Source organism: Dreissena polymorpha, chromosome 8 (assembly GCF_020536995.1).
Source record: "Dreissena polymorpha isolate Duluth1 chromosome 8, UMN_Dpol_1.0, whole genome shotgun sequence".
Taxonomy (NCBI): Eukaryota; Metazoa; Mollusca; class Bivalvia; order Myida; family Dreissenidae; genus Dreissena; species Dreissena polymorpha.
The window spans coordinates 97,824,951-97,838,623 of record NC_068362.1 but is presented as its reverse complement, the minus strand read 5'-3'; the positions used below and the strand labels follow the sequence as shown (position 1 = coordinate 97,838,623).

Sequence of the window (13,673 nt, the reverse complement as noted above, 5' to 3'; positions counted from 1 at the left end):
GTCACTATCGGCTCGGGGCGCTAATTTGTCTTTGCTGCATTTTATGAAATTCGTCTTTAATGTATAATTTTTCTTGCCTATTTTGTGTTATTGTAACATATTTTATCAATATATTACCATTAAACACATATAAAAAATCGTATATACCCGCTGTAAATACATAAGAAAATACTGATTTGTAACTTGAAACTTATAACTTGATATCTTTCTAAAGTCAGTGTAAAAGCGATATTTTGTAGTATTAAAATAGTATTCGTCTTCTAAATGGTAAACAACGACCCGTATGGGCGTACTTAGGGATATAGTCGGTGTCGTCGAAACGTGTTAAGAGTATCGCACAAATAATCTTATTTGTATTGCCGTCCATACTGTTTATTTCTGTAACTGCATACACCAGTTTCACGAATGTCAACTTAAAACATATTATAAGCTGGCTTATCATCGCGAAAATGTATGTCGATGGAATTAAAAGGACCTTTTTTGCGTTTTGATTAATTGACAAAATTGAAAAATATTGTTTAACATTTTTAAATAATCGTCGTAGTTATGTTTTTTTTTTACCGGAAAGAGTAATACTGAATATTTACCATGCTCTAAAATATCCATTTATTAATCTTTTGACGATTTGAAAACCTACAAAGTATAAAGCGTTACAAACGAGAAACGATTGTATAATTTGTAGCGTTCTGTGTTATGGTTTTATCTTGTAACATAACGAGGATTGTATATTTAAGGAAATAAAGAATACTATGTCGGTGCCGAATAAAGCGAAGTTTGTTTTGCGAGGCTCAGAAAATCTGAACCACGTGCCTTCGCGAGTGGTTCAGATTTTCGGGCCAAGCAAAATAAACGTCGCTTTATTCGGCACCGACCTAGTATTCGATTTATCCCATCAATTTTCTTAGTCGTCAATTATATTTCTTTAAAAATAGAATTGGAAAACAGAACTACATGGAAAATCCCAAAGTTATTTTAAACAAACATTGTTTTATTATTTTATTCGTGCCTGAGCCTGATATATTACAAAAAGATCAGGCACTATATATATTATAACCTGTTTTTTCTGTTTATCATAACTCTATAATATGAACTTTGAGCGACGGAAACAGAAGTTGACAAATGCAGTGGTAACTCGTTACCAATTCGCAAAATGCACGTATTGGACCTTTGAACTGTACGCATGACATTGACCTAGTTACACTATTCTCATAGTCGACAGACCGACATGAAAAACATTTGTGGTAACTTATTTAACAATGCAACATGAATGATGAAGATATAGTGAATACAAAAGCACGTTCACATTTACATATGCTCAACAATCGTGACAGACGTATACATATTTATGGTCTGGACACGTCACCAGGCACGGCTCTCTGTGCAAGCCTGTGCTCCAGAGCACGCTTGAAGGAGGTCGCCTGATGATCATGATTATGTAATGGCGATGAAGATGAAGACGAAGAAGAAGAAGAAGATGGTGATGATAATGATGATGATGCTGGTGGTGGTGATGATGATGTTGTTGTTGTTGTTGTTGATGATGATGGTGATGATGATGATGTTGTTGTTGTTGGTGTTGTTGTTGTTGTTGTTGATGATGATGATGAGGAGGAGGAGGAGGAGGGCTTGGAGGTAATGGTTCAAATGTGTGCAATAAGCGTTTATTCGTACCTCAGCCATCGATTTTACTTACAATTAATTTCAACGAAGTACAGTCGATTGGTGTGTAGCGGATTTTAGTGAGTAACGGATAGGTTAAAAGTTTTGCAAAATACTTTTATCTATGTAAAGATTTATAGTGTTCTATTAATTGAATACAAAATGCATATCATTGTTCAGTTGATTCATGTTTTAGTTGACGTGTGTCAATGTTTACAATTGTTTCTTTTTCGAAAGCAAAACAAGGTCACGTTATGTACGCACCGTTTTTGTGTGGAAAGGAATAGTGAAGACGTATGGTTTCCTGAATTTCGCAGATTGTGTTTGGTAAACAGTATGTTCATTGATGTAATATTGTAGTATAATGTGTCCTTTACAAAAGTAAGAATGCTCAGAAACCCAATTGATGCGTACTACATCAAATAAGCATGAGAGCTGCAACTCGTGATTTAGTGAATAACGGACATATGTGGCGACACATATTCGGGAATGTGGGGATTGTCACAAACTAAATGAAAACTCAATTGAAGTTGTCCAATACACATGTGTGTAGCGTGTGGCTATGATATTTATTAGTAAAAACATCATTTTGAATGACAAATAATAAAATTATAACGAAAAATCGATTTCTCTGAAAACATAGTTATCAAATCTATATATATAACAAGGTATTCAACTCAAAACGACCCGATATAGGGTGCATCGCTTTGAACAGCCATTACTTCATCAATTGTGCAGCGATTTCCATGAACTGGGTCTTATTAAACGCAGAAATGAAGCTCCTTTTCTGGAAATGTACCTATCTTGCTTTATGTTTTACAAATGCTTGGTAAAATTTCAAGAAATAACACGATACACATGTAATCCGATAAAGACCTAAGCGATCCGGTAATGGCTGAATCAGGTTACCCCGAAATTTGCGCTGTAAACAAAAAATATTTGTCGGAATTTTAAAACCGCTGGCATGTTTCAATAGGAAAGACATTTGTCTTTCGAGGTTTAAAAGTTCAATTACTAAATGCATGGTGTTTACGTTGAAATGAGACTCGAAGTCCTTAGCTATCCGTTATACACCAATCGACTGTACAATCTACAAAGTAGAATGTAACCATTAGCATCGATTACCGACATAAAATGCAAATCAATCTCGCCAAATTAAGACTTCCGTTGGAAAGAAAATGTCAACGTCAAAAATGATATAACTGTCATTAGACATGCAGGATGGATGACATAAACTCTTTTATATTGTTTACGTTCTTATATGTTTTCTTCAGTGCGTTATTCGTTGCTCCACCCACAGAGTTTATTTCTGCCGGTCTAACAATCCAGAATGTGTTATCCGGCTACCTAGGCAGTGAAGATATTGCCTTCATTTACTTTCACATCAGACGGACGTCTGCGACTTTAATATTTCATAGTTTAATTCCACTAGGTATGTTAATCATGCGACACCTTATTTAAGTTTCACTGATATTTGTTAATCTAATTTTCAAGTATTCAAGTAATAAATTTTCAACATAATAATTTTCATTAACAGTGTTTTTTGTTTTACAAGCATAAAGTTATCCAAGTTCTTATAGACCAGCTCACGGGCGACGTCACGCGCACCTGCATGTTTACATCCGGACTACAATGGTAGTTTTAAAGAAACAAATAAATGTATTAATAAAGTTATATTGGCACTAAATATGATATATTTGAAATACTATTTAGGTGTTTTTTTCTGAGTTTTTTTTCCAATTTATTGACTAAACATGTGTCGTCATCCATATGTTGTACGTTACTGTAACCAGAGCTTTTGCCTGCCAGTGCATTGTGCATGCGCAAAAATCCGGGATCAAAACAATAACAATGAACTGGTCTATATTTAACATGCCACATACAAAGTCCAGATTAGTTAAGTTTCCTTTTCCATTTTCAATATATAAGCTGCAGATTAATTTTTGTTATGGGCTAACTTCTAAATATTCATTATAGGGACAAATGTCCTCCTTTTCATAGTCATGGCCGGAGGTAAATGTCAATAATTTATTGGGTTACACTTGTTAATCTTAGCACAGATTAGAGAAGATTCTCATTTAGTTCAAAATTAACATTAACTTTTTATGTGACTGTGCATATTTGAAAGAAATCCAGTTTAAATATTGACAGGGAGCCTATAATAGAGCAGATAGGGGCCTAAAAGGAGGGGCACAACTAATTCTTTCATGAAAAATTGTTGGATGGTAAAATTTAAGATTTGGACTAAATTGTGCTGCTTTTGCTTATTTACTTGTATTCAAGCATCCATTCAGCAATCAGCATATATTCAATTTGGTATTTTAAGTAAACAAAATTAAATTATATAATTGTAAAGGCTTTAGTGAGTTTAGTAAATTTATCTAGAATAAGTTGTCTTAGTTAATTTAATTTTGGAGTCAATGCCAAAAGATCTTAAAATCATGGAAGTAACTCACAAAGGTAAGGAAATGCCTATGTGAAAACTGAAACCATTATTATTTGAATGCCTTATATCATCCTGTGAACAGATTAATGTATTTAAAAAAATTAAGTACATGTATTTTAATGGACATAAAGAAGGTTGTTTTTATGCCCCCGGTAGGGTGGCATTTAGCAGTTGAACTGTCCGTCAGTGTGTCAGTATGTCAGTAAGTGTGTATGTCAGTCTGTGTGTCCGTCCAAAAACTTTAATGGCCATAACTTTTTCAATATTGAAGATAGCAACTTGATATTTGGCATGCATGTGCATCTCACGGAGCTGCACATTTTGAGTGGTGAAAGGTGAAGGTCAAGGTCGACCTTCAAGGTCAAATGTCTAATATATGGCGTCTGTCTGTCCCTCTGTCCAAAAACTTTAACATTGGCCATAACTTTTATACTATTTAAGATAGCAACTTGATATTTGGCATGCATGTGTATCTTATGAAGCTGAACATTTTAAGTGGTGAAAGGTCAAGGTCAAGGTCATCCTTCAAGGTCAAATGTCAATTATATGGCGTCTGTCTGTCCAAAACTTTAACATTGGCCATTACTTTTTCAAAATTGAAGATAGCAACTTGATATTTGGCATGCATGTGCATCTCACGGAGCTGCACATTTTGAGTGGTGAAAGGTGAAGGTCAAGGTCATCCTTCAAGGTCAAATGTCTATATATGGCGTCTGTCCGTCCGTCAAAAAACTTTGAACATGGGCCATAACTTTTTCACTATTGAAGATAGCAACTTGATATTTGGCATGCACGTGTATCTCATGGAGCTGAACATTTTGAGTGGTGAAAGGTGACAGTCAAGGTCATCCTTCAAGGTCAAATGTCAAATATATGGCGTCTGTCCGTCTGAAATTTTTAACATTGGCCATAACTTTTTATGCCCCTGGTAGGGTGGCGTATAGCAGTTGAACTGTTCGTCAGTATGTCAGTCAGTCCGTCCGTCCTGTCCGAAAAAAACTTTAACATTGGCCATAACTTTTTCACTTTTGAAGATAGCAACTTGATATTTGGCATGCATGCGTATCTCATGGAGCTGAACATTTTGAGTGGTGAAATGGTGAAGGTCAATGTCATCCTTCAAGGTCAAATGTCAAATATATGGCGTCTGTCTGTCCAAAAACATTAACATTGGCCATAACTTTTTCAATATTGAAGATAGCAACTTGATATTTGGCATGCATGTGTATCTCATGAAGCTGCACATTTTGAGTGGTGGAAAGTACAAGGTCAAGGTCATCCTTCAAGGTCAAAGGTCAAAAAAAAGAAAAAAAGCGGCGTTCTCATGAAGTTGCACATTTTCAGTGGTGTAAGTTCAAGGTCATCCTTCAAGGTCAAGGTCATCCTTCAAGGTCAAAGGTTAAAAAAAATTAATTCAAAGCGGAGTTATCATGAAGCTGCACATTTTGAGTGGTGGAAGGTCAAGGTCAAGGTCATCCTTCAAGGTCAAAGGTAAAAAAAAAAAAATCAAAGCGGCGCAATAGGGGGCATTGTGTTTCTGACGAACACATCTCTTGTTCAATATTGAAGATAGCAACTTGATATTTGGCAGGCATGTGTATCTCATGAAGCTGCACATTTTGAGTGGTGGAAGTTAAAGGTCAAGGTCATTATTCAATGTCAAAGGTCACAAAAATATATAATAATTTTTTTTTCAAAGCGGCGTTCTCATGAAGCTGCACATTTTGAGTGGTGGAAGTTCAAGGTCAAGGTCATCTTTCAAGGTTAAAGGTAAAAAAAATAATAATTCAAAGCGGCGTTCTCATTAAGCTGCACATTTTGAGTGGTGGAAGTTCAAGGTCATCATTCAAGGTCAAACGTAAAAAAAAAATAAAAAAATTTAAAGCGGAGTTCTCATGAAGCTGCAAGTTTTGAGTGGTGGAAGTTCAAGGTAAAGGTCATCCTTCAAGGTCAAAGGTAAAAAAAAATATAAAAAAAAAATTCAAAGAGGCGCAATAGGGGGCTTTGTGTTTCTGACGAACACATCTCTTGTTTCTTATAGATTTTATGACTAATACTAGTTATTGTGAAACCTCAATGTACATTCACATTGTAGTTTGTTTGCATACAAGTTTTGAGTGTGATGATGATGTAGTTGCCTTATGAAGACCTTTGACACTAAATCAATATAAAGAATACCAAGTCAGACTCAATTTTGCAATTTAGCAATCTTGAATGTTTATGTTTATAGTTTCAACTTTTTTTTCCATTTTCAGGTTACTACTTAACGCTAGGGTTGTTTGCCCCACAGCTGCAACTTTTTGTTCCGTGGGCTGCTTCATCATGGTGTCAGACATACCTTGGACTCTCAATAGGAATCATATTATTTGCCGTATTAATAGTCCTGTATTGGTCGTCAAATGACTGGGACAATCACCCTATAGCTAAACAACTGGAATTACTCCGTGAACCCAATAGCAACTGGAGATCTGTTGCAGCTGCAGTGAATTTGGAATTTCGTAGAATAGATAAGTTTACATCCGGATCTCCTACTGGCAGAAGAATAATTGTCACAGACTCATGGGTGATGAAGACTTCAACATACTTTGTTTTTGTAGCTCATCAAAGTAATATTGTATTGAGCCTTGCCAGATCAGAGGAGCACAATATATCATATGAGAACATGACATCAGTTCAATTTATTCACATTGAGGTGAAACGAGTTCATGAACATTTATCACCATTTACATTAAGGTTTGTTTTTTACCTATCATTTGTTATGCATGTTTAAAAAAATATGTGAATAAGGTAGAACATTTTTCATTTGCATTAAGTTTCAATGTTAACAGTTGGCATATAGTTTGAAGAGCTTAATCAAATTTTCTCTGAAAAATATCAGTACAATTTCCATTCACAGTGTTCCCTTTTGCAGATTAAATGCCTTAGACTACAAAGACTTGAAGGAAAAGCTACAGACTCCAGTGCGAAATGCTCAGCAAATTGTGATAAGACAGACACTGAGTGAACAGTTTCTGCATGCATTTGCAGAGGAGATTTCTATAAACCAGCCATTTCATCCCCCACCAGGAATGGTATATGAGAAATAGTTTTAATTTATGATGCTCAATCTATAATTATTTAATGCGATGTCACCAACCATACATTGTTTTTATGATGCCGCATTTAATTCAACTGTCAGTCCCACTGTCTAGGTCAACACTTTGATTATGGAGAGGTAGTTTTTAGCTCCAGTGTCCAGAGGCCAGCGGGGCTTATGTCATGGTCCTGTGTCCGTCGTGCGTGCATGCGTCTGTCTGTGCGTTAACTTTTTTCTTTAAACATCTTCTTCTCCTAAACTACAAGTCCAATTCTGATAAAACTTCTCATAAATGTTCCTGGGGTGAACCTCTTTCAAATTTGTTCAAATTGTGCCCCTGGGGTCAAATTTGACCCTGCCCCGGGGGTCACAAAAATGAACATACGCTTAAATAAGGCCTATTTTGTGCAAACTTTAAAAATCTTTCTGTCCATAACCGTATGACATAGGGCTTCCAAATTTGGTATTTAGTGACATCTAATAGTCTTCTACCAAGTTTGTTCAAATTAAGCCCCAGGGATTAAATTTGACCGTTCCCCAGGGGTCACAAAATTGAATATATGCTTATATTGGGCCTATTTTGTGCAAACTTTAAAAATCTTTTGTCCATAACCAAGGGTCCTATTTCTACCAAGTTTTTTCAAATCATGCCCCAGGGGTCAAATTTGACCCTGCCCCGGTGGTCACAAAAATGAACATATGCTTAAATAAGGCCTATTTTGTGCAAACTTTAAAAATCTTTTTGTTCATAATTATAGAGCCTAGGGCTACTAAATTTTTTATGTAGTGACATCTAATAGTCCTCTACCAAATTTGTTCAAATTATTCCACTTGGCTCAAATTTGACCCTGCCCCGGGGGTCACAAAACTTAACATATGCTTATATAAAGCCTCTTTTGTGCAAATTTTAAAAATCTTCCTGTCCTTAACCATTGGGCCTAGGGCTACCAAATATTGGTATGTAGATGACATCTTATAGTTCTCTTCCAAGTTTGTTCAAATTGTGCCCCTGGGGCAAAATTTATCCCTTGAAGGCTCCCATTAAAAAGGTGTTCAAGAAAATTTGATTCGTCAAAAAACATGGCCACAGGAAGTCGTTGAACTTTGCATGTCCTTCTGTCATTTGACTTTATTGGTCTACTTCTTGAATAAATGGATTAAATTCATCAATGGACTTTGTGTGCCATAGTGTCCCCACCCCACACCCACTACATATCTGAAGGGGGGTTCTTAAGGTTTGAAAAGATAAAATGGTTAAAATTCAAACAACATGTTTTATTTTTTTAATGACATCATTTTATGATTAATAAACAGATTGCAACATAGTTTTATTTTTTTGAATGACATCATTTTATGATTTATAAACAGATTGCAAACAATATTAGATCAAGATAAACTTAACAACATTGAAATAAGGGATTTTAATATTCAGTAGCAAAAAAGTAAGGAGAATCCAACTTAAAAAAGATGTATCTAATAAAAGTATATTCTACCGATGCCATAAACAATCCCCTTGTTTATAATATGACTGCCGATATGTCTATTACTAGCAACCTATCAGAGAATAGATCAGATACCTTATTTCAAGATATGGCAATCCTAGTATTTTTCAAAAACAAACATGACTGGTAACCAACGTCAGATGGAAAAAGTAAAGGAAAGTTATGTCAAGCTAATTGTTTACCATGATATCTCTTGAAACCTAACGCCATGTGCAAGTAGTGTTGCCATGATCGCAACATCTTGATGAATTATAATTCAATTTTTTGTCTCATAAACATTTACTTTGTTTAACAAACAACCTCTACAAAGTTATCATTCCTACTGCCTTTCGGCACCTCATGAACCTGAAAAACTCGTAACTTTATGTTTCCTCAGGCAAATATCTTCTTTGTACATTAAACAATTTCTTCATCACAGTTAACAATCCTGCTACACTCACTAATGCCTCAAGAATGTAGTAAAGTTCAGGTGATCTACATCATTAGCTTTTTTGCATATGTCATGAACTATATAAGTAACAGAAACTTTGAAACCTACAAACACTTTGTGGAATTTTGGAAAAAGATTCACGATTGAATGAAAGAACTTTCATTAATCTTGTAGAACATGCATATATTTGATCTTCAGCATCTAAAAATATGTGAAATAGAAAGAACGACAATATCTTTTGGAGAGATAAATGTACCTACGTTATAAGCAAAGGACCTGTGCAACAATGCCCGGGCTTTTTAGTCTGTTTGGTTAACACCGTAGTAACGTTTTCCATATATAAAAATGCTCACCCTTCCAAATTTAAGCGCCCAGTGGGACAAGGGATAGAAAGAGAAAGTCACATGCTTGAGTACATTTCAACCCATGCGCATTGCACGCTTTTTTCGCATAAAAAAACAGTGGAGCGATACAGGGCCATCATGGCCCTTTTGTTAGTTGAACTGCTGGTATAAGCAAAAAACTTAAATAAAGGCCTCATTTTACTCCAACAAATAAAGGCCTAATTTTACCCCAACAGTTCAAAGAAAATTTCTTATCTGTTGGTCTGTCATCGCTCAGTCAAATTTTACTTTGTTTTTAATTGTACTTTGCTTAAGCTCTTAAAAGTATTATTTTAAACTGTAATTACGTGTTCATTTTTCGTCATGAAAAGAGTTATATCTTTGGCTTTTCAATGAATTTCTCTGACATCTGTTTTGTGGAGGAAAAAAAATATTGTAAAAACATAATTACTCTTCTTCTCAAGGAGGTTGACACATGCATTGGCTGCATGCAGAAACAGGCAGATATCAAACTACACAAGACCTGCATGCCGGCTGTTGATGAGGCAGCCCTGGGGGAGGGGGACAGGTGTGTTCAGTGCTACTGTCGCCCCATGTGGTGCCTGGAGTGCATGGGCAAGTGGTTTGCCAGTCGCCAGGACCAGGCCAGGCCAGACACATGGCTGGCCAGTAAATGTCAGTGTCCCACGTGCAGGGCTGTGTTCTGTATGCTGGATGTGTGCAAGATTGTTCTCGCATAGTGTTGTTGTTTTTTATGCCCCCCTTCGAAGAAGAGGGGGTCCCCTTCGAAGAAGAGGGGGTATATTGCTTTGCTCATGTCGGTCGGTAGGTCGGTCGGTCCGTCCACCAGGTGGTTTCCGGATGATAACTCAAGAATGCTTGGGGCTAGGATCATGAAACTTCATAGGTACATTGATCATGACTCGCAGATGACCCCTATTGATTTTGAGGTCACTAGGTCAAAGGTCAAGGTCACAGGTGAAGGTCACAGTTACTGGAAATAGGCATTATAAATTTATAAGGATTTAGCATAGTTCAAACAAGGGAAACAACTACAGTTTATGCATGTTCTTTTTATTACAGATTTGCCTCCCTTTAATTCATTCAAAATCTAATTTTACAGCAGAGATTCCAAATCTGACCTGTAAATGAGCCCCATATTTACTGCCAGTGCTAGGTTACCTTTTCCCATTTGATCATTCTTAAGTATTGGTATTGTAATGCTGCTACTGCTGCTGCTACTGCTATTACTACTACTACTACTACTGCTACTGCTACTACTACTACTACTACTACTACTACTACTTCTACTACTACTACTACTACTACTACTACTACTACTACTACTACTACTACTACTGCATTTGCCTCCCTTGTAATATATTTAAATTTTACCAAATGTAAGGCTTACTGCATTTTTGTAATGCATACTACTACTACTACTACTACTACTACTACTACTACTGCTACTGCTGCTGCTGCTACTGCAGCTGCTGCTGCTGCTGCTGCTACTACTACTACTACTACTATCTACTACTACTACTACTACTACTACTTCTACTATTACTACTACTACTACTACTACTACTACTACTACTACTACTACTACTACTACTACTACTACTCTACTACTGCTACTGCTACGACTACTACTACTTCTACTGCTTCTACTACTACTACTGCTACTACTGCTGCTACTACTACTACTACTACTACTACTACTACTACTACTACTACTACTACTACTACTATTACTACTACTACTACTACTACTACTACTACTACTACTACTACTACTACTACTACTACTACTACTACTACTACTACTACTACTTCTACTACTGCTACTACTACTACTACTACTACTACTACTACTACTACTTCTACTACTATTATTTACTATATAGCCTTTCATCATGCATAGATTATTGTACAAGTAGTACTGCTTTGTACGTTGTTAAATATTATATGTTAAAGCATAAAAGAAACATTAAATGGGTGGATTTGGTCAGCTGTATTGGGAGGAGGAGGCTGAATATGTCCTGAAATTAGTCAGTGAAAACCAAGATTTGGTCAGGGACAAGTCAGTGAAAAGTCAGGGAATTTTATTTCATCAGGTGGGTGGCAACCCTGATAAACTACATAGCAACTTCATATTTTGCTTACTGGCATTGTATTTCTCAAATAAATCTTGTTTTCATTTAGACAAACTTTTGAAAATTGATGATTGACAAGTTCTTGCCTCTGGATGTGAAACGTTTTTACAGTGCTAATCAAGCATTTTGAAATTGAAATTACAGAAAAAATGCGATGTTTTTGATTTTTTAACAGTATTTCCTTTTCAATAGCTTCTCTTGTGTCAAGTTTATGGTAAATTTATCCAGTAAAAGAGTTAAACATTCAGGCAAAAGTCTTCAATGTTTCTTGAAACATATTCTTCTCTTATGATGTGTTTTCTGTACCTGCAAACGTTAAGTCTTCTGCAAAAAACAACAATATTCATTTAAGCAGCCAAAATCATTTGTAGTGCTGGCTTGAACTAGCCCAGAGCTGCAACTATTTGAAGTGTGGCACAAACATTGTGATCAATGCAAAATTTAGGAGACTGAGAAGGAATGCATTACATGTAATATGATTTAAACATTTAACGCAGGATGGGTCTTGTTGGGAACACTCATACAAGTTTGGCGCAAGTGATGAATCAGATGAATTGTCAAGCTGATTAATATACAAATTCTGTAATTGAATCAATGTATGTTAATATAATTATATGATTATGTATTATTTAAATTTGTTTTATTGCTCATATATATTTTATGTTTACTTGTTCAAAATGTACATGTATTGAACATAAATTGTGTTTTATGAATTAAATAATTTATTAAACAAATTAACCTCTATGAACAAAAATTGTTGTATCTTTTTCAAACGAAAAATTGTTTGTGAAAAATAACTGAGGTTTTTATATGCATGTGGAATAGAATAATATTTTTTCTTTGTATCCTCAACCAATTACTTTATTGGTGTAGTACTGTATTATCTAATGTATTTGAGAAATATATTTCAAACAAGGTAACTAACTTAAAATATTTCATTTGCATGATTGTATTGTCTCCCCTGTTTGGAATTATGTAATTGCATCAGATTTGATAAGTTATAATATTATAGTTTAAATGAGGTTTTATGTATATAATCATTAATGCATCAAATCTCTTGTATTTTATATATGTACCTAGCCGATTTTAGATAATGGCTTGACTTTTCAAAGAAACGGCATACTCTCCTCCCCTCTCCCTGAATTATGGTGGCGTCGGAATTTTTTAGATAACTTGTTTCTAAGAAATAACTAAATGTGTTTCATTCAAACTTAAAACATTAATGTCCACTATATAAATTACCCCATAGGGAAAATTTGTTAACTCTAGTGTGCAATTTGTCAAAATATAGAGCCTTTCAATACTTAGACATTGGCATACATGTAGACAAAATTAGCATGTTCATAATCAGGTTTCGGTAAGTTAAAAGTTTCACAGGAATGGCTTGAGGGTTATCATACAAACTTATAACATTTTTTCCCCAAATTAAAATTACTCTAGTTCTAATTTGGTCGGAATTGAGGGCTTTAACACTTTGAAGCTTACATATAAGCTTTATAGATTGATAACAGTTCATAAAACTTGAGTTTGTCTACCATTCTTCCTATGTAGATTCCTTGTACCAAGACTCCCACCCCACATCTTGGCAGCCCATATGGGAGGGATGGGTTAAGGTCACTGTTACAAAAATCCAAACTTGTAGGGTAAACAAGGCTAGGGTAATTGTGTTATGCATTTCAATTCTCCTGATTGATATCTATACACTCATAAAGTTTCATGTTGAAATCTTGTAGCGCATCTGAGATGTAGCCCTGAAAAGTTACATCATAAGAAAACAACAAATGACAATAACTCTGATTTAAGAAAGTGTTGGGTAATGGTCCTTGGATATGGGACTTCTACTCCTTGATTTCTGCACTCCTATGAATTTCGTGATGATATATTGCATCGAATCAGAGATATAACCCTGAAAAAGTACATAATACAAAAACAACAAAGAGCATAAACTCTTATTTAAGAAGGTGACGTGTTATGATTCTTCAGCATGGCGTCATACAAAAACAAAAGGCAATTACTCTTGTTTAAGTAAGTGTATGGTTATGGCTGTTGTGCATGGCACT

The 13,673-nt window shown here is 35.3% G+C and overlaps 1 protein-coding gene across 1 annotated transcript; it reads left to right on the top strand.

The window, feature by feature from the left end:
* Window positions 1–2,789: 2,789 nt before the first annotated feature.
* LOC127842439 (E3 ubiquitin-protein ligase TM129-like) lies at window positions 2,790–12,533 on the top strand. The gene is made up of 4 exons (XM_052371941.1): window positions 2,790–3,091; window positions 6,361–6,838; window positions 7,017–7,176; window positions 9,922–12,533. Exons 1-4 carry the CDS (start codon window positions 2,881–2,883, stop codon window positions 10,195–10,197), a joined length of 1,125 nt encoding a protein of 374 aa, XP_052227901.1. The 5' UTR covers window positions 2,790–2,880; the 3' UTR covers window positions 10,198–12,533.
* The last annotated feature ends 1,140 nt before the right edge of the window (window positions 12,534–13,673 follow it).